Raw genomic sequence first — 26,182 nt, forward strand, 5'->3', positions numbered from 1 at the left:
AAAAGTTATCCAGCTGTGTAGTTTGCTTGGAGAACAGGTTAGGGTTACATGTTGACTGCTCTTGCATTAAATTTATTATTAAATGGTAAAAGGGTGCAAAGGGAGGGTGGGGCCAATTAGGGACCAAAAAGGTATCATCTTGTGGAGGCAGAGGGCATAGCTGATACTAAATGCGTACTTTGCATCTGTCTTCACGAGAGAAGAGGATGTTGCCAATATAGCACTAAAGGAGGAGGCAATAACGATATTGGATAGGATAAAAATAAAGAGGATATCAGTAATGCCAACCTCATCCTCTTGTAAATCAAGAGACAAATTCTTAAAAATCATGAGATTTGGTATAGAAATCATGAGTTGCTATTTTTTCCAAACATAAACCAATATATATTGACGGTTTATAAACCTCATCGGTGGCTTATTTAATCTCCTAACAGGTCACAGCTCTTTACAAAAACTATATTACTGCATCTGAAAAAGCTTTACAAAAAACATTTTTAAAATCCTACGTTATCACCATGTTGCACGATGGGCCAAATGGCCTCCTGTGCTGTAAATTTCTGTGATTCTATACTATGCTTGGGTACTCCTTGAGTTTCGGGCAGGTGGTTATTCAGTATCAGGTAAGCATAAAATTCCTGTATTCTAATCAAAAATTAAGACTTTGTAGTGCCTGGTTTTTCAAAGACTCAGCGAGGCGCGTCGTCTTCACTGAACGAAGTATAGCACAACATCCAACTGCCGTTTATGGCATTTTAAAGATCAAATGCAACATTGTTTAATCCCGTCACTTTCTGTCAAAGGCACAACCGGCAGTTAGATCCAAAACTCATGTAGGACTGAAGAAAGCATGTTGATAGATATCTCAATTCAAGCCTGCTCATCACAATATGCATTTTAAATTTGGTACCAACAGGGAATATTTAGATGTATTGAGGGCCCTCATTTCACTGAGTACTCAACCATCCGATGTTAGGAGGTATGCCCCAGGTACCGTCTTCTTAAGTGGTGATGCAATTGTGGCTAGGATTTACCAAACAGATCCGCAACATCAAGAAAGGGAAATCAATCGTGTAATTAATGCGTCTGATTTATTTATTTGGGACATGATTTTTCTCTCCCTTCCCCACCCTGTGCTGGAAAAGCGACACTGAATGAAGCACCCATCAGGGGGCAAATTAGAAGGAGTGCATGTTATTACCCCAGAGGGCTCAAAATCTTGGTAATGAAAAACAGATGGGAATGTAAGCTCGTTAATCTGGTACAAATCACACCTGTGCCAATTAGCATTTTATCTGGAAAATACTGAATTTTATTTTTCTGTCACACCAACTTAAATGGTTCTAATGGCATCACCTATGATTTATTTCAACATAAAATTGCAACATATGTACACAATTTCAGTTTCATAAGAAATTTTACGGCAATAAGTGGCCTGCTGACAACAATCCTGTTACCATATAGAATGCGATTTTCAATTGCTGTAGCCAGCTTGCCCGCACATCAATTTCACACTACAATTCTGATTCAATATCGCATCAATAAAATCTTAAGTTGCATGGGGAGGGGTGGCATCGGTATATATATCCAATCTTGCACTGCATCTAAGGTGCCGAACTGCTTCAGATTCATTGCAAACAGGAGCTGTTCTTGATCGGTGGCAGGGAGGGAGCTACTATCAGGAACTGAAGCAGAAGATATATATTTTTAGCTCGAGCAAATATCAGAAGGAACCTCCTCCTCCCTCCCACCCCTGCTTAAGAGAAAACCTGGTGAACTTTTTGGCCTAGCAGCTACTGTCTTGTGCTACGAAAACAGCCATTGTCCATCGGTGAACTAACAGGTTAATTATGTGCCGTAGGTCGGAGTGCAGACAAGTAGTAACTATCTCCATGGGAACATGCGAGCAGTGCAATACAAAACTTGGAAATGTAGTCAACAATGAGGAGGATAGTAACAGATCTCAGGAGGACATACAGACTGGTAAAATGGGCAGACCTGTGGCAGATGAAATTTAACACAGAGAAGTGTGAAGTGATACATTTTGGTAGGAAGAATGAGGTGAGGCAATATAAACTAAATGGTACAATTTTAAAGGGGTCGAGGAACAGAGACCTGGAGGGTGTATGTACAGATCTTTGAATGTGGCACAGACAAGTTGAAAAGTCTGTTAACAAAGCTTTTTAATGCTGTGCCCATCAAGAATATAGTTGATACTGGCTGTAACTGGTGCGGCAGTTTGCTAGAATGTCTTTGGGGATTAGGAAGAATGTTTGCAGAATTTTTCAGACAATAAAATGTCAAATTATGATCAGATACAATGCAAGTAGTTGGAAGAGCTGGCTTGATTTCTTTCTTTAAATGTAGTTTATTTCACATGGTATCCGTGCAGTCAAGAGCTGTTGTGCAATTTACAAAAATACATAATAGTGGGGACTGCAGTTTTCTAATGAGCACATCAGCAATGAAGAGCTTCAGCAAATGGATCCCATCTGTCAAGGGCTGTTGTCAGCTCAATCATCTGAACTCTGCATAGCCGCAGAGCAGGACAACACCAGTACTAGCATTCACATCTCCCACACACAAGTAAGCAATGTTAAATCCGGGACAAAATTTGCTATCACGTGAGCCAGCTCTGCAGACATGTAACCCACTTGAATAAGAAGCAAAGGATCTCCTATCAAAAATGGTCAGGCATCCAAATCCTATAATTAGTGAATAGGCAGGAGAGGGAATGTGGTGTCCATGGTTGTTAATTGATTGGTTTAGAAACTTTCACTGACAGTAAATGTTTATTAGGAAAATACAATTCCAATTTATCTTAGCTGCATTTGTGATGTCAGCTATAGTTTTGTGAAACAATCTTTCAAAGCAGTTGCATGCCTTACTTGGAATTTCTAATGTGATGTTATTACTAACCAAATTAAAAATACCCTTTTGAAAAGAAACAAAAATTTACATACTAAATATGACAACGCAATGGACAAATGAGCCATGTGTGGTAGTAATGAGCCACACAAGACAAGTGTCCGAGACTAAATAGGTGGACTGTGCTCTTAGCTTCTCAAATTTTGTTAACGCTACTGTGAAGCACCTTGGGATGTTTTACTACGTTAAAGGCACTATATAAATTCAAGTTGTTGTTGTCATTCAGGTAGCAGTTATATGACAACTGACCTCAGCATCCCTACATTCGGAGATGGAGAAAAACAACCTGGGCTTCTGCTCCTGAAAAATGCATGTGTGGAAAACAAGCGAAGACAACTGAACTCAATTGTGATACCCTCACAATCGAATTTGCTATCTGTTTTTACAAATGAAGAATGGTCACTTGAACGTGGAACCAGAGAAATGTAACTGCCTATGATGCCATCCCCCAGGATATAAGCTATTAAAAAAAACAGGCCCAACCTGACGAGAAAAAAAAAGTGCGAGAGTCCCCAAATGGGATACAAGATTTAGCTCCATTCCAAACAGGTTGAAAGGCTGAATTGGAGACATTGGCCCTGAATTCGCGGTTGGTATGAGTACGCCATCATACCACCTTTGAAATTGACCGCAAGTTCGAGATTTCCACATGCGCTAAATCCCAAACTTGCGATCCGTCAAGTTCCGACTCCACATTGGCTTCGCTGCACGTTTAACCTATCCATTGAAATCAACGTGCTGGCGAAAAGGTACTGTGCATTAATTACCCTGAAATTTTTAACGGCTAGTGCAAAAAGGCGCAGGAGCCTGTTGCACAGCGCGGGGGGGGGGGGGGGGGGGGGAGAAAGAAGTGAGAAAAATTGTATTAATTTTGTGCCAAGTTTATGCTACAGCCCATAAAAAGCAACCTAATCAAGTTTTATGGTTTTAAGGACCTTCAGTAAAAAGTATTTCAAGATTTTTAAATGTTTGAATTCTAGCAATGTTGAAATCTTGGTTTGTGTATTAAATACTATTGCAATGATCCTAATTTATTAATAAAATAGCATTTCTGGCTGCTAAATTATTTTAAATGAGTTGTTTTTTTAAATAGTCAGAATTTAAAAGCCGAAGCCTGACATCAAATTGTTTATCAAACCGAATGCGAATCGAAGAAAGATGCTGCAGCAATCTTTTGGAAAGTGCCGTGTGACAGTAAAATTAAAACCAGGTCAGCTGCTCAGATGGACTTTCTGCAAAGCTTAATGCTGTCCCATCGGAGATTTCTGTGTTTCCTGATTAGCTAAGAATCAGGAAGTGAAAGGAGCACCGGCCTCATGCGATCCCAGGTTCCCATACGCACAGCAGTGTGTCCCTGGGATCAGTGGGCCACTACATGCGCACAACTCCGCAGCGTCTGAAAGCAACTTTTCGCTCAGGGCTTCGCACGAGGCAAGTGCGGATTTTGCTCCGATGTTGGCGTACGCCTTAGCTACGCCGCCGACTGCAAATTCAGGGCCATTGTTAAATGGTAGGGGCTCAAATTTTAAGGATTCTTTTGAAAGGCAATAAGCTGCTAACATCCAACAAGGTGCAACAGACCAATTTATAATGGAAATAAAGAAACAAAAAACAGTATTCAATCAGAAAAGTTACTCAGTATGACAGGTTCTGCCAGTTTTTTTTTTCAATACTAATTCCTCTCTCCCTTTCTTCCCCACCAGAAGGCTCGAGTCCCAGTCTGTCAAATTAGGCAACCACACCTCCCCCCTCCGACCCTGAACACGGGGGCCCCACAAGGATGTGTGCTGAGCCCCCTCCTCTACTCCCTCTTCACCCACGACTGTGTGGCTGTTAATGGTTCCAACACCATCATCAAGTTTGCAGATGACACCACGGTAGTAGGCCAGATCACCAACAACGATGAGTCAGCCTACAGGGAGGAGATCCAGCATCTCGTGAAGTGGTGCGCCGACAACAACCTGGCCCTTAACACCCAAGAAAACAAAGGAAATAATCGTGGACTTCAGGAAGTCCAAAGGCGGAAGTCACACCCCCATCCACATCAATGGGGCGGAGGTGGAAAGGGTGGCCAGCTTTAAGTTCCTCGGAGTCCACATCACGGAAGACCTCTCCTGGTCCCTCAACACCTCCTCTCTGGTGAAGAAGGCCCAGCAGCGCCTATATTTCTTGAGGAGGCTGAAGGGATGTAATCTGTCACCCCCGATCCTCTCTAACTTCTACCGCTGCACTATAGAGAGCATCCTGACAAACTGTATCACGGTATGGTACGGCAGCTGTAGCTCCCATGACCGGAAAGCCCTGCAGCGGGTAGTCAAAACTGCCCAACGCATTACCGGCACCCGGCTACCGACCATAGAACATATATATCAGAAACGCTGCCTACGGAGGGCACGGTCCATCATCAAAGACCCCAGCCACAGTCTGTTCGCCCTCCTACCATCTGGAAGACGCTACAGATGCATTCGCACCCGTACGACCAGATTTAGGAACAGCTTCTTTCCCAGGGCTGTCAGCCTACTGAACTCCACAAATAAACACTAAAGCCTGCACATCTGCCGATGCACTTTATTATGGTCATATTTATGCTAATATATATGTACAAATGTATGTTTAAGTGTCCTAATCCAAATTGTACACTCTCGGGAGCCGCAAGCCTACATTTCGTTGTACTGCACTTGTGCACTAACAATGACAATAAAAGTTGATTTGATTTTGATTTGATTTGGGGTTAGGAGTGCAGTCAGCTGTTTGCATGTTTTTCAAAACAAAGCCTTAGTTAGTACAAAGGTTTTGGAAATCAAAATTGACATCAGGTTTAAATAATGTCTGAAGTTCAGCATATTAAGAATCTTTTATTGAACAGAACATTATTCAGTTTTTAAAAAAAATGTAAGCAAGCTGTTAATGGTTTTCATTGAAAGTTTTCTGTGAACATTTAAGTTCACAACCAGTTCGATAGACTGCAAAAAACAATATCACAGGCCCTATGGTTAATCATAACAGAAAAATGTGGTTCTTAGAGATTGGAACCAAGCTAACAAGTTCAGAAATATAAACAGATTTTTTTCAGGCAAGTCTTGCAATCAATAATACATTGATACATAATGTTTCAGTAGGTTAGTATCTTGTAAGGTTGAATATGGTCTTGTTCAGATGGAATAGCTTCAAATGCATCATTGTTTCTTTACCAGGAATCTCGCAGAAATCTTGTATCTGTACCTTCACAGTAGCTTGATTTGTCTGGCGTTGGCAAATCTTATTTTTGGGCCAACAGCAGCAGTTGTACCTAAAGGATGCTTTAGGGCAGTCAGCAACCTCACCATTTGCAGTTTAACACAGCCAAACAATTTTATCCTCATAATTAATACAGAATAGCAGTATTCAGGCCAAGAGGTTCTCCAAGTATTGAACAGACTGTAAAAGATGGTAACACTACTAGTACAACAGTACAAAGATTTCATCAGTGTTCCTTGGGCCATCTAGGCTATAGCTTAAAATGGTCAAAACCAAATCTGCGCTCTGAAGTTAAACTTGCATAGTCCTAAGGCAAAGCTACTAGGATTTCTGTAACTATACTGTGAACACAAGTATTTTTATAGGCTGTGAACGAAGTACTCGCTAAAACTTTAATATATAAAATAGAATATTCTGTAGCAGTGGTTTTCATTTTGAAATGCATCAAATACAACAAGGGGATATCTTTAAAAGGGAGACTGATGTGTTAGTTTGGACAGATTTAAAGCACTATGGTCTGAAAATTACTGTGTGATGTTCTCATATGAGCACTTATTGTGTATGTATCAAATTCCTATTTCCATTATTTGAACAGGTGCAACACAAATAAACAGTTACATGCCTCCATTCAAATAACAGAAACATTTGATATCAGCACAAAAAATTTCCAGTCTTAAATGTTACTTGCAATCATAAAACAATTTCAAATACAATTGTGCTTTTTAACCTTTATCACTGAACACAACAGCTTTCTGTTGTTACTGTGAATCCTGGCTGCAGTTTTAAGGATTAATACGTAAATTGTTAAGAACAAGTTGCCTTAGATACATGAAAAAACGTTTGCTGAATGTTTGAAGAATCATAAAGACCTGAGTAATCCACTACTTTGGAGGCTAAGGCACTTGCTCCTCTAAACCACAAACCTGGGTATTTTTGGAAAAGCTGAGATAGACTTAGCTCAGTGAAACATGTTCATGAAGTAACAGAGCAGCAATAATATTCATGCATAAAACCGTCTGCCTTCTGTTCTCAGTGAATAGATGATGAATAGGGAGTGTTTTTCAAGAGGTCAGCACCTAAGCAAAAAAAAATTACTGATCTAACTTAAGGCAGCAAATCCATAGAATGAAATTCATGTTGTAAATTGTGACATTTTAAAATGATAGCCTAGAGAGCCCAAATATTGCCATCTCTTTAAAGTCATGGTCACCAATAAAGCTACCACAAATTTTATGAGCAGCAAGTATTTTTTAATTTGCTCTTAAATGCCGTCCCTTTTCTTCCTGTCTCAGTTGATTTGTGGTTTCAAAACTTGCCCAGAACTGTTGCTAGTAGAGCCATCCTCACGTACATGCCATTTTCAGCCTGGCGGAAGTAAGCTGCCCGTGGGTCAGAATCCACCTCCACACTGAAGAGGAAGAGCAGTATTAGTACTGTCAATTTGAACTTCATAAGTATAGGATTGAAGTTGCCTTTGATTCAGTTTAAGTCTAAAAAAACTGTATACCAAGGATTAACTATGTGTGTGTTTTTTTATTAAACAAAGGACCTGACCATAGTTTGAATCCAAGTTTCCCCAAGGGGTTAGATGTTAGAATAAACCTGATCAAGAGGGAGCGAAGTGGGGCTGGGGAGAGATTTCTTCCTCTTGCTCAAATGTGCCTGTAGGTGGTCAACTATAAACTGCAAAGAAGTTATCGAGTTATGAGAAAATCACACATCTAGTCCTGTCAGAGCAATAAAGATTTCTGGGGGGGAGGGAAGTAGAATATGACAACAATTACAGACGGAACAGTTTTATTAACTTAGACAGCTAGTATGGCCAATGTACAATACCGTACACATGTAGGCATTCAGACTACATTTTACTAAAAGCATTTAAAACTGATCAAATAGGATTCATCACATTTTGGGATTTGATTGTTTTTCCACAGAAATGATTTGGGGGGGAAAAGGCTACCTTGAAATGTTGGGTGTAAAACCATAGTGTGTTCACATTAAGTTTAAACACGTTTTAGAGGAGTAAGGTGGTTAAAATGCTAATAAGCGAAGTTTTGATCACAGATCACAGAAACCCCACAGTGCAGATAGAGGCCATTTCGGCCCATCGAGCCTGCACCGACACATATCCCACCCAATCCCCGTAACCCCTACACCAACACATATCCCACCCTATCCCTGTAACCCCACGTATTTAATCCCCCTAACACTAAGGGTCAATTTATCATAGCCAATCAACCTAACCCGCACATCTTTGGACTGTGGGAGGAAACCGGAGCACCCGGAGAAAACCCACGCAAACACGGGGAGAATGTGCAAACTCCACACAGGCAGTCGCCCGAGGCCGGATTCGAACCCGGGTCTCTGGCGCTGTGAGGCAACAGTGCTAACCACTATGTTCTCTGAAGACTGTAAATGCTGAGCAATGTGTTATCCTGTCTAATAACTAGTGTTGGAAAGTCTCTGGTCCTAGGCCATCAGCAGGGTGGTATGGTTGTGAACGAAGAGTGCTATAGTCACAGACTCTGGTTGCTTTTAAACATGAAGCTGCAAGAGCAAGCCTTTGCCAGGCTCCGTAGGTTAGAATGTAGGAGAGCACCCTCCAATGCTCCCCCTAATGTTTTTTTGGGGTGCGTGTCCCATTAATGGGCTACGTGCGGCCCATTCAGTTTCGCACATGTGCGAAATTTAACACTGGAAATACCGGTCCCGGGCACCCTCTTAATTGTGCCATCTCTCCTGCCCTCTCTACTCCCATGGTCTCAAATCACTGAAAAGGCAATCGCTGTACACTTCCTTTTATGTCTCACCACCAACATTGCCATACCCCATTCCAATCCAATTCCTTCTACAACCACCTCTGGAAAAGACTCCCAAGTTACTTACTACAGAACTTTTAAACTCCCAACTGCCTAACCTTTGGCCTTCCATTCACTGTGCTACTTCTGTATCCATCGATTTGCTCAACCACACCCTCTCCTCCATCTTCAATGCCCTTGTACCCAGCAGATCCTTTACTCTCTCCCATTCTGGCCATTCCCCCTGGTGTGCTCCCATCTTCACTTCCTCCAATACAAGTGGCGCAAACTTACATGCGTCTGACGCACAACTGGTTTAACCATCCATCAATGGTCTAGCTGGACCCCATTGGGCCTCACTCTTCTCTGCCAAAACCGCCCACTATTCCAGGAACATTTGAGAGCAAAACTAGACCCTGGCTTCTTTTCTCAGCTACCAAAGATCTCCTTAATCCCCCCCTCCCTTGCCCTCTCCACCCTCGCCCACTGCCAGGAGCTCATGGACTTATTTGTCACAAAGACCGAGACGATCCTGTAGCCATCTCTCTTGCTTCACTGCTCTCCTTGCCCACATTGCCAACCACCCCCCCCCCACCAAGCTCCCCCGAGCTTAGCCCCGAACACACGCTTCTCTCTAGTTTCTCTCTCATCCCCCTTCATGCCCACAAGGCCCACCTCCTGCTCCCTTGACCCCATTCCCATTAAACCTCTGCCCATCCAATGTCCCTTCAAGCCCGCATGCCAGATTACATTGTAAATACTTCCCTCCCTTTCAAAAACTATCACCATCGCTCACCTCCTCAAAAAGCCCAGCCTCAACCCCTCTGTATTACCTCCATCTCCAACCTCCCTTTTCTCTCCAAAGCCCTCAAATATGTTGTCGCCTCCCAAATCCATGTCCATGTTTCCACAACTCCTTATTTGAATATCTCCAATCAGGTTTTTGCCCCTGCCACAACCGAAGTCACAAATGACATCCTCTGTGACTGTGCTGCATTATCCTTCCTCGTACTCCCTGCAGCTGTTGGTCTACTACACCATCCTCCTCCAACGCCTCTCTTCCACTGTCCTGCTCAGAGGACTGCCCTGGCTTGATTCCACTCTTACCCCGATCACAGCTAGAGCAAATCCAGCAATGGGGGCTTCTCTTCCTGTCCCCGCACTGTTACCTTTGGAGTCACCCAGGATCTATCCTTTACTAACTCTCCTTCCTCATCTACATGCTGCCTTCTGGCCTCATCATCCAAAGACATAGGGTCAGCAACCATGTGTATGCTGACATCACCTAGCTCTACCTCTCCATCACACCGCTCAACCCCATGCACTGAATTTGTTATCAGACTGTTTGTCTGACAGCCAGGATTGGATGTCGGACAAGCAGGCTGTTAACACAGAAGCAGTGGAGTGGTCGAGTGAGATGGTGGTTGGGTAGAGCTGGTCAGCTACATGTGGAATCTGACATCACACTGGAAGGTAATGCTAGGATGCAAGCTTGTCCAAACAACTCCACAGATAGACTGTCAGTAAGAAAAGGATCTTTCTCCCTCCAAAAAAACACACGTGAAAAAATATTCCATTTAAGTTGATAAAGGTATAAACCTGGCTTAAAACAAGTTCCATATAGATTAATGTGATGAAGTAGTGAATACCATAATTTAAATAGAACAACTTGCTCTCAGACTTCTTCGTACACTGCTCTAGAATAAACCACACAGCATGTGCAAGAACAGTCTGAGGTGGCATAGTGGTTAGCACTGTTGCCTCACAGCGCCAGGGACCCGGGTTCGAATCCGGTTTCGGGTGACTGTCTGTGTGGAGTTTGCACATTCTCCCCATGTTTGTGTGGGTTTTCTCCGGGTGCTCCGGTTTCCTCCCACAGTCCAAAAATGTGCGGGTTAGGTTGATTGGCTATGATAAATTGACCCCTAGTGTTAGGGGGATTAAATACATGGGGTTACAGGGATAGGGTGGGATATGTGTCGGTGCAGGCTCGATGGGCCGAAATGGCCTCTATCTGCACTGTGGGGTTTCTGTGATTCTGTGATCTGGCTGCCAGGTTTCCTTCCTTTCCCATAATGAAATGCTCTATGATATATCCAGCATTGCAATTACATTGTGAAACAGAGAGACAATAGATTCTACTGTCTCTCCCTCACCTTACCTCATCTTGTAAATATTCACAACTAAATTACAATCTGATTCAACTTTGTAAGGAAATTAAGTATACAATATTTCTGAATGTTAATAGCAGATAATACCCAATTAATATATACAAAGTTTCAGTGTGAACATGCATACACACATACAATGTCTTACCTAACTTCATTAACTCGTGGCAATGGATGCATAACCACCATCTTCTTCTTCCCTTTGGTCATAATGTGAGGAGTGAGAATAAACTGTCCAAAACACTTAGGAAAAAAAAAATCACAATTAATATGTAAATTACCAAGGTTGTAGGAGGAAAAAAAAATCACAGTGCACTTTCTTTTTAAAAAAGCATCATGCTCTTTTGACTGCTGTGGACAGTTTTAGCAGCAAAGTACAGGAGTAAAATGTTGTCAATTCCCCTTGAAGAATGTTATGAAGTTCTTTTTTTTTTAAAAACTTCAGAAATCTAACTCCTTGGGCAGGATTTTGCCAATGGGGAGCTTTTGGAGGCGGGACTCCCACTTGTCGGGTTTCAGTCCCGCCTCCATCAACTTCTGGCCAACCCATGCTATTTTCAGGCCAATTAAGGGAAAGCCAGTTACAGAGAACGTCAACGTATGATGTTTCATCTGTCAAAATTGTCATCATTTGACAGTTAGTTCTGTGAAGCTGTCAAACACTGACATTCTCTGTAGTTTGATGAGTTCTTGAATTCAAGACCTCATCAAACTGCTTTCTTTTGCAGAAATTACCGTCCTCAGCCTCTTGCACGGTTCCACGAAAGCTCAGCGTAAGCTCGAGGAACAGCACCTCATCTTTCGATTAGGCACTCTAAAGCCCTCTGGACTCAACATTGAGTTCAACAATTTCAGACCATAACCTCGGCCCCTATCACATATATATATATATTGTAGCGGTTCGTGTAGATCGCCACTAAATAAGAGAGTTTGACTTCGACGAACTATTAACAAGTTGTTTATTTACAGGAACAGGCTAATTACAGCAGGTAAGATAGCAGGTAAGATGGCTGACTGTAGGAGCACCGTGGTGTAGATCTTGTCCCAGCGGGGACTCCACGAGGACTGAGTTCGCAGTCCTGTGGGGAGCGTGATGACGTCATCACGTTGCTCGCGTTTCCCGCGCTTAGGGCGTCACGTGATGCGCGTCATTGCGTCGCTGGCCGTTGAGGCCGAGGTCGCGAGGCCGGGCTGTGCCGGTGCTTGCTGCAGCAGCGGAAGATCGCGTCGCTCCCGTTGGCTGGCCGTTGAGGCCGAAGACGCTAGGCCGGGTTGTGCCGGCGCACGCACATCACGTCGTACGTGACGTCAGCACGCTAGGGTGCGTCTTAAAGGGGCAATGGCCCCAACAGGTAAGTTAAAAGGGCAACGGCCCCAAAAGGTAAGTTAAAGGGAATTATGTGTCTCAATGTAAGGGACAACCAGTGGTACCGCCACAATATTTTCTTTTTTCTTATCCACAATTTTTGTTTGGCCCTTTTTTTCCTTCCCTCCCACATGGCAGCTGTCCTTCATTCTGCCAGTGCAATTCACACCTCATCTAGAGCCATCCTTTGTTCCTTAACCTGTCCCATTACCACCTCCTCTCACCTTGAATATCTCTTAATCTCTCCTGCTTTCTATCCTATCACTGATCTTCCCTTTTGTCCCCTCCCCCTTTTCCCAGCCCCTAAACCTGCTTTCCATTTCCTGTTTCTTTCCAGTTCTGACGAAAGGTCATCGACCTGAAACGTTAACTCGGTTTCTCTCTCCACGGATGCTGCCTGACCGGCTGAGGTTTTCCAGCGTTTTCTGTTGTTGTTTTACACTTTTTCTAACACTTTCCACTTACCTCAGATACTAACCTCTCCACACTTGCACCCGTCACTCACCTCCACAGCACACTTTTGAACCCCTCCGACCCCCCGCAAACCCACTACTCGCCTCGGTGACCCTGGCGGGTTTCGGAGCCTTCAGGAAGCCCGCACTGGTGTGGGCAAAATGGGGATAATCCTTTTATCTGCCTGTTAACTATCTGTTAACAGGCAGTTAAATGGCAGTAATCCCTTCCCACCTCCAAGGAGACGGGACCCGGCGCGGGACGGCTTCCCGCCTCCTGGCAAGATGGCACGGAGTCGGGTTGGGGACGGGTTGAGCACCCGCCCCCAGACACTATAATTGGCTCACTGCCTCGGATTGTGGGGTAATCAAAAAGAAAAAATCTGGAGCTTACCCACTTCAGCTATCTTTGCTGAAAGTGCAACTGCGTAGGCATCGGGTGAGGATAGGATCAGGCTTGTGATACTTTCCCCAAATCAAACAGCCTACTAACACACTGTTGAAGCTCACAAATGAATAAAGGCACTTAGGCAAGTTAGCAAGGTGTCAATATCTTCAGGAGTGGAGGAGAGAAAAGGGGAAAAAATCTTAGGGAGTCTTTAAGCACCACTGATCTTCCGTATAACAATAATAAAGTTGTTCAAGTCATATGACAGGAAGGAATGACAAACATGGGATCAGACACAAATACTTTAGACTAAAACCTCCAAAGTGATCTTTTAATGTCCTATCTAGGGACCAAAATGAGTGTGAAGTTAACCTACTAGCTCGGGCTAGACTTTAAGCAGTAACTATGTGAAATGACATCTCTGGCTGAAGTTTCTTGTTACTGCTGATTGACTTAATACACATGCCCAAATCTGAGGGTCTTTCCTCCAGTACCAAGACTTTTGGCCAGACCTAGAGGCTGTGCAAGTCACATAAAGCCCACAACACTTTTCTCCCACCATTAGAGATGTAGAGCATGAATCGGTCAGTGCTTTCAAGGTAGCATTTGTCCAAGCCAGCTACAGTGTCCTGCATTTATCTGACCAGGAGTATTTTTATTTTGAATGAGAACTGGATTCCCAAGGGATCATTATTAGTACAGTAAGAATCAGTCAATTTCCACCTCCTTGCAATAATTTCCCTACATTCATGGCAAGCTTTCTTGGGAAAATCTGAACAGCATGTGTAGTGCAAGGAGTTATGTAATATGAAAGACAGTACAGGCACTGTTGCTGGGTGTATATCCCTGTAAAGTCCTGATGAGAGGATATACAACTTTAAAACAAGGTCAGATGCCCAACAGGAAGTATTCTTCTAACCACATTGGTAATGGTGCTAAATTGACACATCTTAACTGACAAAGTTAGAAATCAAACAAAAAATGGGAGTATCAACATTGCAAAACAAAGGATAAAGAAACTATGAAAACAAAACTTGCAAGAAGTTGCTGAAACTGATGATAAACTTCAAATACATAGGATATACGACACAGAAACAGGCCATTCGGTCCAACCCGTCCATGCCGATGTTTATGCTCCACTCGAGCCTCTTCCTGTCTTTCCTCATCTAACTATCAGCATAACCCTTTATTCCCTTCTCCTTCATATGCTTATCTAGCCTCCCCTTAAATGCATCTATACTATTCGCTTCAACCAGTCCCTGTGGTAGTGAGCTCCACATTCTCACCACCCTCTGGATAAAGAAGTTTCTTCTGAATTCCCTATTTAATTTGTTGGTGACTATCTTATATTGATGGCCTCTAGTTATGCTCTTCCCCACAAGTGGAAACACTCTCTCTGTATCCACTCTATCAAAACCTTTCATAATTTTAAAGACCTCTATTAGGTCACCCCTCAGCCTTCTTTTTACCAAGTGAAAAGAGACCCAGCCTGTTCATCCTTTACAGATATGTATACCCTCGCATTTCTGGTATCATCCTTGTAAATCTTCTCTGCACCCTCTCCAGTGCCTCTATATCCTTTCTATAATATGGCGACCAGAACTGTACCCAGTACTCCAAGTGTGGTCTAACCAAGGTTCGATACAAGTTTAGCACAACTTCACTACTTTTCAATTCCATACCTCTAGAAATAAACCCTAGTGCTTGGTTTGCTTTTTTTATGGCCTTGCTAACCTGTGTTGCTACATTTGTGATTTGTGCTCCCAGATCCTTTTGCTCCTTTACCACCCCCCCCCACCAGACTTACACCCTCCAAGTAATAAGTGACCTCCCTATTCTTCCAACCAAAATGTAATACCTCACATTTATCGGTGTTGAACTTCATTTGCCAATTATATGCCCATTCTGCAAGTTTATTACAGTAATGTTCTCCTTAATTTGTTGCAGTCCTCCTCAGTATTGATTTTCCCCCCTCCCCTCCCAATTTGGTGTCATCCGCAAATTTAGAAATTGTGTTTTTGATTCCAAAGTCTAAATCGTTAATATAAATTGTGAACAACAGTGGTCCCAGCACTGATCCTTGTGGAACATCACTACCCACCTTCTACCACTGTGAATAGCTACTCTTTACCTCTACTCTCTGCTTTGTCTTGAAGCCAGCCAGCTATCAAATCTGCTACTTGTCCCCTGACTCGCATTCTCTGACCTTATTCATCAGTCTATTACGGGGTACCTTACCGAAGGCCTTTTGAAAATCTAGATAAATTACATCTACTGCATTACCCTAGTGTACTCTCCGTTACCTCTTTAAAAAATTCAATAAGGTTGGTCAAGCGAGACTTTCCCTTTTGAAATCCATGCTGACTATTCATTATTATATTTTTGGCTTCTAGATGTTCTTCTACTTTCTCCTTTAGTAGGGATTCCATTATTTTTCCTACCACTGATGTTAAGCTGACTGGTCTATAGTTCCCTGGACATGTTCTATCTCCCTTCTTAAATATAGGTATTACGTTAGCTATCCGTCAGTCCTCTGGCACTACACCTTTCTTTAAACAAATTATTAAGTAGCTACTAACTGTTAATATGGTTCTTATCAAGTTAATTTTTTCAGGGTGTGGACCCGAAGGACTACCGTCAATAAGATAAAATTGAGGTGCAAATTCATAATGCAAGCATGAAATATCTTAATGGGTCAGTGCCACATCTTTTCTCATTTGGATCAAAGGCTGCTCATTTTTATGAGGATGAATGAGGAATCACTACTGTGCAGTATATTTACTTGAAACAAAATATTCATGATAACATTTTTGGGAAACCTATTGTTCTAAAGGAAGAAAAGCCATGAATCAGTTTCATCATGATGTCATACACAAGTGACCAATTTATGTCACTGGATCAAACATTTGTAAATGGGAACAAAATTCTCCCCCCCCACCCCAACTGCCAGGGGGGAAAAAGCAAACTTCCCACTTTTGATTGCTACCCACTGACATGTTAGAAGGTACATTGAATCAGCCTTGGCATGATGCCACCATGATATAACAGCATGCTGATATTCTAAATTCACATGAAGTTACTTGACCAATGTGAGAAGTCACACAACACCAGGTTATAGTCCAACAGCTTTACTTGAAATCACAAGCTTTCGGAGTGCTGCTCCTTCGTCAGGTGATGCTATAACCTGGTGTGTGACTTCTCACATTTGTTCACCCCAGTCCAACACTGGCATCTCCACATCATTACTTGACCAAGGTGCCCAAGAACTATAACTACTGGCAGTTAGCACCTCCAGCAGAAGATGAGAAAAAATTGGGAGGTGGGGGGAAACCCAAACCTAGAAATTCAATGGGAGACCTTTTGGGGATAAGGGGGAAATTACACCTGTCCCATGGCCACTCCCCTGTCTCCAGCGCATATGCTGAGGTGGTGGCATTAACATATTTCAGATGGACATCATTTACAGTGCTGAAGAGGCACCCACCACAGGGGGCAGGGGGGATTTGCTGCAATGCATGCCACAGTGTAAACACTTTCAGGAAAGATGGCTCATAATTATATCCCACACCATTGCCTCCAAGGCATGAGCAACACTGAGCACCAGCGAGTCACAGGAAGTTAGTTTCCTCAGTTACATACTGTAATAATGAGCCCACTCTTATGGGCAAAGCATTTCATCACAATGGAAAATACCAAGAAGTTCTATCGGGGATGGGGGGCAGAAAAGCTGGCAGAATGGCTCGCTGCCCGATTTTCCATCTCCACCCACACAGTTCCGCTGCTTTCCTGGCATAGCCACAAAGGAACTTTGGGGTTCCTATATCTACACACATGGCAATGATCATTGAAATTAGATTCCTTGTATTAATTAGGCATCTTGAACTAAAATTTAAACTAAAAGCAAAATAATCATGGTCACACTAACAGCAGTAACAGGCATAGGGAGCAATTCAGAATGAAAGCTATGAAATACCCAGGACTTTTAGAATGCTAGTGATAGCAAGGGTTACTACCTTTTCAACAAAGGGATTTCAGAAAAAGGTTTATAAATTATATTGAGAACTAATTTATCCATTTAGAACCCAAGAAGCAGAACATTCAAATGTAACCAGAATTCTATCTTTGAATTTCAAATGGGACATGGGTGGAGAAACTCCTATTATTTGATATAGTATATATTTATCATTACCGCTTCATATTCTTCCTCCGAGGCAAATCTTTCTTTTTGAATCCTAGTCATGTATAACACATCAGTATCTGGCAGAGCCTCTTCCAGACTGTCAAATTCTTCCTGTGTATGCAAACGAGTGTTAATATACACATTGGGCAGTAAATAGCAAAACAGTGTTATAAGAAATTTTAAATCATAACTAAGATATTGAACTTTCCAAAATTATACGGATAAGTGCCCAGCTCTCAGAACCTATTTACAAGACACATATGACAGATCTAATATTAAAAACTACTCTTTCTTATAGTAAGCACTTTCAAATTAAACTCAGGTTAATCTATTTTTTTTCCAGTTTTGCTCACCTGCTTGATTCCTCTAGAAGCCAGAAAACGTATGATATTTGGGGGCATCCGAAGGTTTCTGGGAGTAACATATCGGAGATTAACACGGTATAATGTGAGAAGGTAGGCCAGCGAATGTACTGTTCGCCCATGTTTCAGGTCTCCAACCATTGTGATCTATTAACAAATTAAATTTACAATTTGTGAAAAAAATTCTTTAAATATGTTTCATCATAAATCTTCAAGGAGTGCTTTAAATGTAGCTCCAGACTGATATTTTTCATGCACATGCCAAGTTCTACTGCTCCTTATCAACATGTGACTGGACGATATCCAGTGACAATATAAACGAAGGACATTCACTCATTGTAAAAGCCTTTTCCACATTCTACCCTACGTAAACTTTCCCACATTCTACCCTACGAGGTCATCCAAAACTCGGCTGCCCATGTCCCAACTCGCACCAAGTCCTGTTTGCCCATCACCCCTGACCTATATTGGCTCCCTCATTAGCAGCGCCTCGATTTCAAAATTCTCATCCTTGTTTTTAAATCCCTCCATGGCCTCGCTCTTTCCTATCTCTGTAATCTCCTTCAGCCCTACAACCGCCCCCCACACCCTGAGATATCTGCGCTCCTCTAATTCTGCCCTCTTGAGCATCCCTGATTATAATTGCTCAACCATTGGTGGCCATGCCTTCTGTTGCCTAGGCCCTAAGCTCTGGAATTCCCTGCCTAAACCTCTCCGCCTCGCTACCTCTCTTTCCTCCTTTAAGGCGCTCCTTAAAACCTACCTCTTTGACCAAGCTTTTGGTCACCTGCCCTAATTTATCCTTATGTGGCTCGGTGTCAAATTTTTTGTCTTCTAATACTTGTGTGCAGCGCCTTGGGACATTTTACTACGTTAGGCGTTATATAAATACAAGTTGTTGTTGTTGTTTAGTACAGGATTATTGATAAAACAAATGTCTGCAAGATATACTAGGCAGTTGGAGATTCTTAGGGCAGTATGTGTACTTTACATTGAAATCAATCTCACAACAGTAACTGTTTATAACGCTAGATAATATGGTTACACACTGTATTCAAACACTTGTCAATGTATAAAGTTATAGTTTTATGAATCCAAAGTAATGGCATTTTTGACTTATTGCACTTTAGCACACAATGGATTCATAACATCCTAGATCAATGTCAAACCAATTAAAAAAAAGACAGCATCTCAGTTGCACATTAAAGTGCCGGTAGAGACTATAATCTATAATAGTCAATGGCCTAGAAATTGGGGTGAGGCGCCAAGTTCGCCTGGGCGCAGATTTTTGCGCAGCGTTCGGAGCAGTAGCGATCGTCAGATATTCAGCCTCGGTGCCCCTAGAGGGAGACGGGGCGCGGCTCGAGGTGCTCCTCGTCCCTCTTAGGGTACTGAAAGTGAATTTCGTAGCGCAATGTGCTGCAGCGCCACATGTTGCGGCATGGCACGCTGCGGTACTGCAGGCCTTCCTCCCATTAAGGGGGAGGGGCCTGCAGCAGCGCAAACCCCGATCGCGAGTGCCGGCAAAAGAGCCCGGCACCGTGGAGAAGTGCCGGGCTCTCGGGAAACAGCCGGCAATGCCGTTGGGGGGGGGGGGGGGGGGGGGGATCTGGAGGCCGGGGACGGAGGTGCTGGCAGGCGGCCGCCAAAAAAACCGGCCGCCCCGCACCTCCACCTTAACTTGCGCCTCTGCCAGCGCAGTAAGGCCCCGTGAACCGGCGCAACAGCGGCGTTCGCTACCAAATATCGCGATCGGGGCGCTGCGTGCACCGATGATGTCATCAGTGGCGACGCAGCGCAACAGGCTAACGCCACCATTAGCACCCCTGCTGAATATCGCGGGAGGCGCAGCCAGTGGCGCTACAGCCACTGGCTGCCTCTTTAGGCGCTAACAGGTGGCGCTACTCACCCAATTTCTCCCCCAATAAGTTTAATGCAAGTTTAGAAATATTGACAATTTAGCAGTATCGGACAAAAGATTGGGGTGAGAATAGTACAAAATGAACCCAGTGCAACCCACAACTATATTCCAAATTGCGCTAATTGGGTTAAAGGAGATTGAAATCAATCTAGTTCTTACTCGGGCCTAGACACAGGATTCTGCTATAAAACAATTACACACAAAAAAAACCTATCTTACCGTCATTCCATTCACAGTCCCCAGCTCCTCACGAATAGTGAAAATGTCAAGTAAAGCCTGGGAAGGGTGCTCACCTACACCATCTCCTGCATTAATAATAGGCTTTCGGCTATGTTTAGCAGCAAGCTGAAAGAAACAGGTGCACGCAAATTTTTAAAGTATTTTGGAGTGGAACTTTAAGTGAAGCCAAAAACACGCACAATCACAAATACAAGGAGTGAAAATTACAGTAAGCAACACATTCAAGAGCTAAGCTAATCCAGACCAGTCTAATGTCACATAGGCAAAGAATTTTTGTTTAAAGTTTCTTAAAATACTAGTTAAAGAAATCTAATTTTTAAGTAAAATGATATTTCTACAAACTAAGAAATTAAAAAAAATACAGTGCAGAACTTGAACAATTTTTTGTAACAGAAATGAGAGTGAAACTTTCTCTTTCACTAAATCCTGTAAATCGCCCTCATCCACCCACCTTGATTGCCAGACATTTTCACTTAAATTCTTGGCAACTATGTATTAATGTAGATTCTCCCCATCGTCAGTTCTGTGCCATCATATTTACACATTGGAATCAGCACTTAATTGTTCCATTAATTTTGTATATTTTGCACCATTTTCTACTTTCTACCAGGATGTTTCTCTGCGTTATTACAAGAGATGCTGTCGGAAATTAGCCTGTGGTACAACAGCAGTACCAGTCTGCAACCGTCTCCTACAAGACCCGAGTAGAGTTGAAGCTAAAACTTTCAATTGTGAAAGAACGCTCTCTTGCAGACAAAGCAAAACAAAATTTGACTTTAAATTTATGAACATAAAACAATCCAAAAATCAAACTTGGAAATAGTTCCTCAATACCTGGGAAATAAGATTTACAAATTAAGCCATGGTTCTGCAACGACTTCCTGCATATACTTAAGTATTACAGTGTCCTCATTTATACTGAGGAACATTGAAAGAATCAGATCCTACTTTTATACTTCAGGCACAAAACAATCAAATTCTCTATTAAATTATCCTTACAGAATTGTATGTTAAATTTGTGATCAAAATCAACCAAATTGGGGCTTCCAATTGGTTAACGTAAAGATATATATACTGTCTAAAAAATATATAAACACCGCAGCCTTTTCTAAGTGTACTTACAATTAAGAACACACTGGTATCTTCCTTTTTGTTACATTATCTTTTGCTGGGTGGCAAAACAATGTAGCCAAATATAAATAATTAGCTCCCATTTACAAAACAAAAAATACAAAATACAGGCAGTAGAAGCAGCAAAAAGTAATAAAACTGCATCATTGTTTTTGTGTCCATATTTTTTAGCTAAATGAATAACAAACTAATGCCAATATTTTTGTTTATTTTTACAAATGTATATACATCAGACAAAAAGACACACATTTAAGGAGCATATTTAATGTCACAAATTCTCCGCTGGTGACGAAGCCCAGAAAATTAAAATATCAAGTAATATTCTGTACCCAGGAGATTCAAACACATACCTCAACTGCACCTGGCTCAGGATGGCGAAGAACCACTACATCCACATAGCAACTCATTGTCTGTACCGAGTCTAAGAGAGATTCCCCTTTCTGTACAGATGAAGTAGCTTCTGAAAAATGAATCACAGAACCACCAAGCCGTTGCATGGCGGCAGCAAATGAACTACTTGTTCTTGTGCTGACCTCATAAAACATGGAAGCCATAACTTTCCCCTGTTGTGAGAAAATAAACATTAGTGTTGGGATCTCTGCTTCTGGCAACTTATTCTGATGCTTTTAAATCATTTGGGATTGTTAGGTCATGGTTAAACACGGCTTTCATGATTTGCATAGTGTATATATACACACACACACACACACACACACACACACACTGAATATTAGATTGCTGTTTTTGCATATTTTCATCACACAACTGCTCTCTTGTCTAGAAGACAAACCAGTGTTTATTTTATTACTGCAGCAGTCAGCGGTCTAATACAAAATAGGATTTGAAAGTCTGGGTGAAATGTGTGGACAGCAGAACTGAGTTACCAATCTCACACTCGTTCAAACCAAATCAATCAGACAGAGCTCAAATTTAGATGACTGAATTGGAAAAACCAGTCTCTACTTTTTTCAACATGTTGGCGCCAACTGCAGCTTCATATTTTGTACTGCAAACAGCAATGAACTGCGGTTTAAATTCTGGTCTATTCAAAAATTGATATTTGTGAATCAGCCGTCAGACATATTAATAATGTGTAACTGGCTGGTTTAATAAATGGACCAACATTCAATTACAAGTCATAAAATACAATTGCAACTATTTTTTGCCTAGAATTTAATTTTAAAATAGTAAAATACCTTGTTAATCAAAAAAATGAATCTTTTCCTTCAGGTTATTCTCTGCACACTTAAGAGATGTCAACTTATATGAGAATGTGTATACATATATACATTAATTAACTGTCCTTGCAAACATATGGATTGGAGTTCAGTTGAATCTCTAAGCAGAATAGATTTTTTTTACTCCCAACACTAAATGGATCTTATTTTTTGGCTGGTAGGAAGGGTTTTTAAAAATTACAGGAAGAACTATAATACAGTAAAGGTGGATTTCTATAGCATTTCTCATGTAATGGAAGGTAATCTCAAAGCATTTTACATTGAGGATAAAACATGAACGTTGAGGAGAGAAAGGAAAAAAATGAGAAATGCTGTCACAAAGACGGGGTTTTTGAAAGCAGGATATGGCATGGCAGAGGGAACTTCATAGGGAGTACCTGAAGACAGAAACAGTGTGACTGAATGTGTGGTCACCAATGATGGAATGGAGGACAAGAGTAAGCAAAGTGGAAGATGTATATGTCGATACAAGATTAGAGCATGGGGAGCCAGTGGAGCTTGGAGAGGATGAGAGTTCAGAACTTGTGGGCAGTTGAGGAGGCAGGCTGTGCGGTTTTGAATGAATTGTAACTTGTGATGGGTTGAAGCAGGGAGATCTGCTCGGAGAGGATCAGGAAAGTCAAGCTCGGAGGTAATGAAGGTACAACCTAGGGTTTCAGGAACGGTGAAGTAGGGTCGGAGCAGAGATGGAAAGTGTTGCATAGTGGAAGAAAGCTGTCTTTGTAAGAGTGGATATGCGTGAGGAAGCTCAGTTCAGAGTTCAAAGCAGTACGCTTAGCTTCTCAAACAGCCTTTGGATCAATGGGGCAGACAGATATAGAGTTGAAGGTTGTCAGCATGGATATTGCTAATAGGTAGCATGTAAATGGTGAAGTGAGGGAGTCAAGGATGGATCCCTGGGGTACACCAGAAGAGACACAATCTTGGATAAGCACATCAACCAGAACAAATGCAAAGTCATTTTAAGAGGAACCAGCCTGAGCAAAATCACAAATATAATTAAAATCATTAGACGACTGAAGCACACTATATGAAAATGTCCAGCCTCTGGGATAACTGTCATGAATCAAATAAAATTATTTAAAAACAAACCTTTAGAATGTCCAAGCTACGATCTTTCTGCACTGTTAAACGTAGGTTATGAGCAACATTGAACAAATGGGACAACTACAAACAAGAAAGACTGGTTAGAAATGTGATGTATAAAAATAAATTCTTGCATCACACAGGCTGCATGTACATATTAGCAATTAACATTAACAATTACATTATTACCTGGACTCTTTTCAGAAAGCAACTTCAATATAGTTAATAGATATGGGAAACTAGCTACCTCTACAATGCTATTATAGTATACAAAATAATATGTCGTATGCTTTTAACCGTTGCACGGCTAACACTTTTAGCTTCTCTTAACAGCACAGAGGGAGTCAGCTAACTTGTTAACAGCTTCAATGTTATGATATTCTGATAGTACTCAGTCTAAGTTGCTAACAAAGACAAAATGTTAGATCATGTACCACAGTTATAGACTTCATTCTGTAAATTTATTGTCTATATCCAATTTAAATGATGTATTATCCTAATTAAACCGTGTGTTAATACTTTTAAAACTTTCTTATGGTTCCCTCAAAAATCCAGCCCCATACGCAAAGCCACTTTCTGGGTTCTCAACTCTTTTGGTGGAGGAGGCAGAGGGACCAAATTGATACAATAACAGGGGTAACAAAGCACAGCACTCCAGGTAGTAGACAGGCAGGGGGCAGGAGGAGGAAATCTTTATATGAGGATGAACTACATGTTTGACTCTTAATGCTCTCTGAAGTGGCCTAGCATGTCACTCAGTTGTAAAAACAATCGCTTAAGTTGTCCACCACCATGTTGTCAGGGCAACTAGAGATGAGCAATAAATGCTAGCATTGCCCACATTCCAACAACAAAAAGAGTCAAGGAATAAAGAAACCATTCTATTTTTTCCTTCTACAAGCAAGAAATTGAATAAATGTCCTCATTCTTTAGCTGCAGATCATCTTCCACATATAAAGCTTTCAATAATACAGAAAGCTGAGACTCTTAGATTCTGCACAGACCATGTAGATGTGGTGGTCCTTTACCATGCTCAGCCTGGTACAGTTGAACACATTGGTGAAAGCATATATCTGTCGACACATGTACACACAGGCTGACACTAATGTAGATGCACCATCCACAATCAAAACCAATACTCCAGATTGGATTGAGTGATTAAGAACAGCAATGTGTCATGCAAGATCCTCCACTGTTGCTAATGCCTGTAGATTCAACAAGGACCTTAAAAGGTCCTTAAATTAACATTTGAATTAGTGGAAATAGATCGAATTGTGTAGTACTTAATGCTCCCCTCTTTCTGATGCCCATTTGAATGCAACCTGGGCAAGCCTGCAAGTTACAATGGACATGGGTGTCTTATTTCCAATCACATGAATGTTTATAATCTATTTTATGGTGTGTGTTCCAAGAACCAGCTATGATATTCTGCACTACTCATCTGACCAGAAGGAATTGTTCTACTTGCATATCACTTACAAACACAAAATATCAAGAGACACCATCGTTTCTTCTACGATGACTTTACAACATTGCAGATGTTCACAATGGACAATATTTGAAGGCTACAATATGTACTACAGGACATTATGCAATGTGGGAACACGTCCTAAATATCACTAGTGAGTATCTACTGCTGGAAAAGAGGAATTAGTTTGTTAAATTACTACTGTATACAAATACAGCACAATTAGGCAGTCAGCTCCTGTAAATACTGGTGTTGAGAATATACACCAGTTTTGTACCAGTGTGAAAACTAGGATTTTTTTCCCTCTTTTGCAAAGGGTAAGTTTTGGAAAATTTAAAATTAAAACAATGTTTATACCTGGACAGTTAATTCTTTGCTAGTTTTCCCGATTCAACTGTAAACTGTTTGTAATGTTTAGTTTTTTTTTAATTAAAAAAGGGGAGAAAGAAAGAAACCTAGGTTATGTGAAGCTGTTCTTATAAAAGTTTGGCATGACTTTATGAATGGTTACTAATAGAAGAATCATTAAGAGTCAGCAGCTGACTGTTGTTTGCAAAATTGTTAAATAAAAATAAGACAGTTGAGAAATCACCTGCCGAATTTATTGAATTATCGAGAAATTTGGTACGGTGCAGAATGTTTTTTCTCCCACAAGCACATGTGCCTGCTTTGTAAGAAAACCAGTGCCCAGCTGGAATTGGGTTAAATGTTGGGGGATGCAACACAATTCCTCAGTCATTAAGACGGCAAGATCAGTCCCCCCATCAAGGTCCTTGCCCCGTTTTAAACTGGTTCACATCAATCGGCAATCAATTTCACTACACAAGATCAGGATGAGAACAGAAACATTATACGATCAGAAACTGGAAATGAAAGCAGATTAAAAGCAATAAAGATAGTGATTACCTGGTCTTTAGTAAACTGTTTGACTGACAGAATGTGCTGTCCAACGAAAGGATGTAATAAAGGGGAGTATGGATGAGGGACAGCTTGTGCTGCAAGATTCTGTGGCGACAGAAGCCTCGAGACTGGAGGAGGATATATATAACCATCCTGACTCACGGTATCTTTGGCACATTAAAAACAAATAAATGTTCAGATGTTATTCTAGCATTATTTAAAATGACTGGCTTTTAGCCATTATGCAAACAAACATTCAGCTGGTCACACTAAACTCTTAACTGTTATTGATTTTATTTTGAACATATCTCAGTTTAAAATG

General features: G+C 41.6%; 1 protein-coding gene and 1 long non-coding RNA gene across 3 annotated transcripts in view; one reads left to right on the plus strand and one right to left on the minus strand.

Annotated features, from left to right (window-relative positions):
* The first annotated feature begins 131 nt into the window (after nucleotides 1-131).
* On the plus strand, nucleotides 132-5,649 carry LOC147112582 (uncharacterized). The gene is made up of 2 exons (XR_015079526.1): nucleotides 132-3,674; nucleotides 4,629-5,649. It is a non-coding gene; the product is annotated as an uncharacterized LOC147112582 (long non-coding RNA).
* A 111-nt stretch (nucleotides 5,650-5,760) lies between these two features.
* Nucleotides 5,761-26,182, minus strand: part of cad (carbamoyl-phosphate synthetase 2, aspartate transcarbamylase, and dihydroorotase) — a 112,927-nt gene continuing 92,505 nt past the window's right edge. For both annotated transcript variants that reach the window (XM_085996984.1, XM_085996983.1), the window contains 8 exons: nucleotides 25,867-26,027; nucleotides 23,499-23,573; nucleotides 21,519-21,731; nucleotides 20,017-20,142; nucleotides 17,868-18,023; nucleotides 17,524-17,625; nucleotides 11,277-11,371; nucleotides 5,761-7,570 (listed from right to left, as the gene is read on the minus strand). In XM_085996984.1, coding sequence (XP_085853110.1) covers nucleotides 7,468-7,570; nucleotides 11,277-11,371; nucleotides 17,524-17,625; nucleotides 17,868-18,023; nucleotides 20,017-20,142; nucleotides 21,519-21,731; nucleotides 23,499-23,573; nucleotides 25,867-26,027 — 1,031 coding nt within the window. In that variant the 3' untranslated portion in view covers nucleotides 5,761-7,467. The remainder of the gene's footprint in view (nucleotides 7,571-11,276; nucleotides 11,372-17,523; nucleotides 17,626-17,867; nucleotides 18,024-20,016; nucleotides 20,143-21,518; nucleotides 21,732-23,498; nucleotides 23,574-25,866; nucleotides 26,028-26,182) is intronic.

Source organism: Somniosus microcephalus, chromosome 9 (assembly GCF_052327205.1).
Source record: "Somniosus microcephalus isolate GS21.2 chromosome 9, FLI_Smic_1.0, whole genome shotgun sequence".
Taxonomy (NCBI): Eukaryota; Metazoa; Chordata; class Chondrichthyes; order Squaliformes; family Somniosidae; genus Somniosus; species Somniosus microcephalus.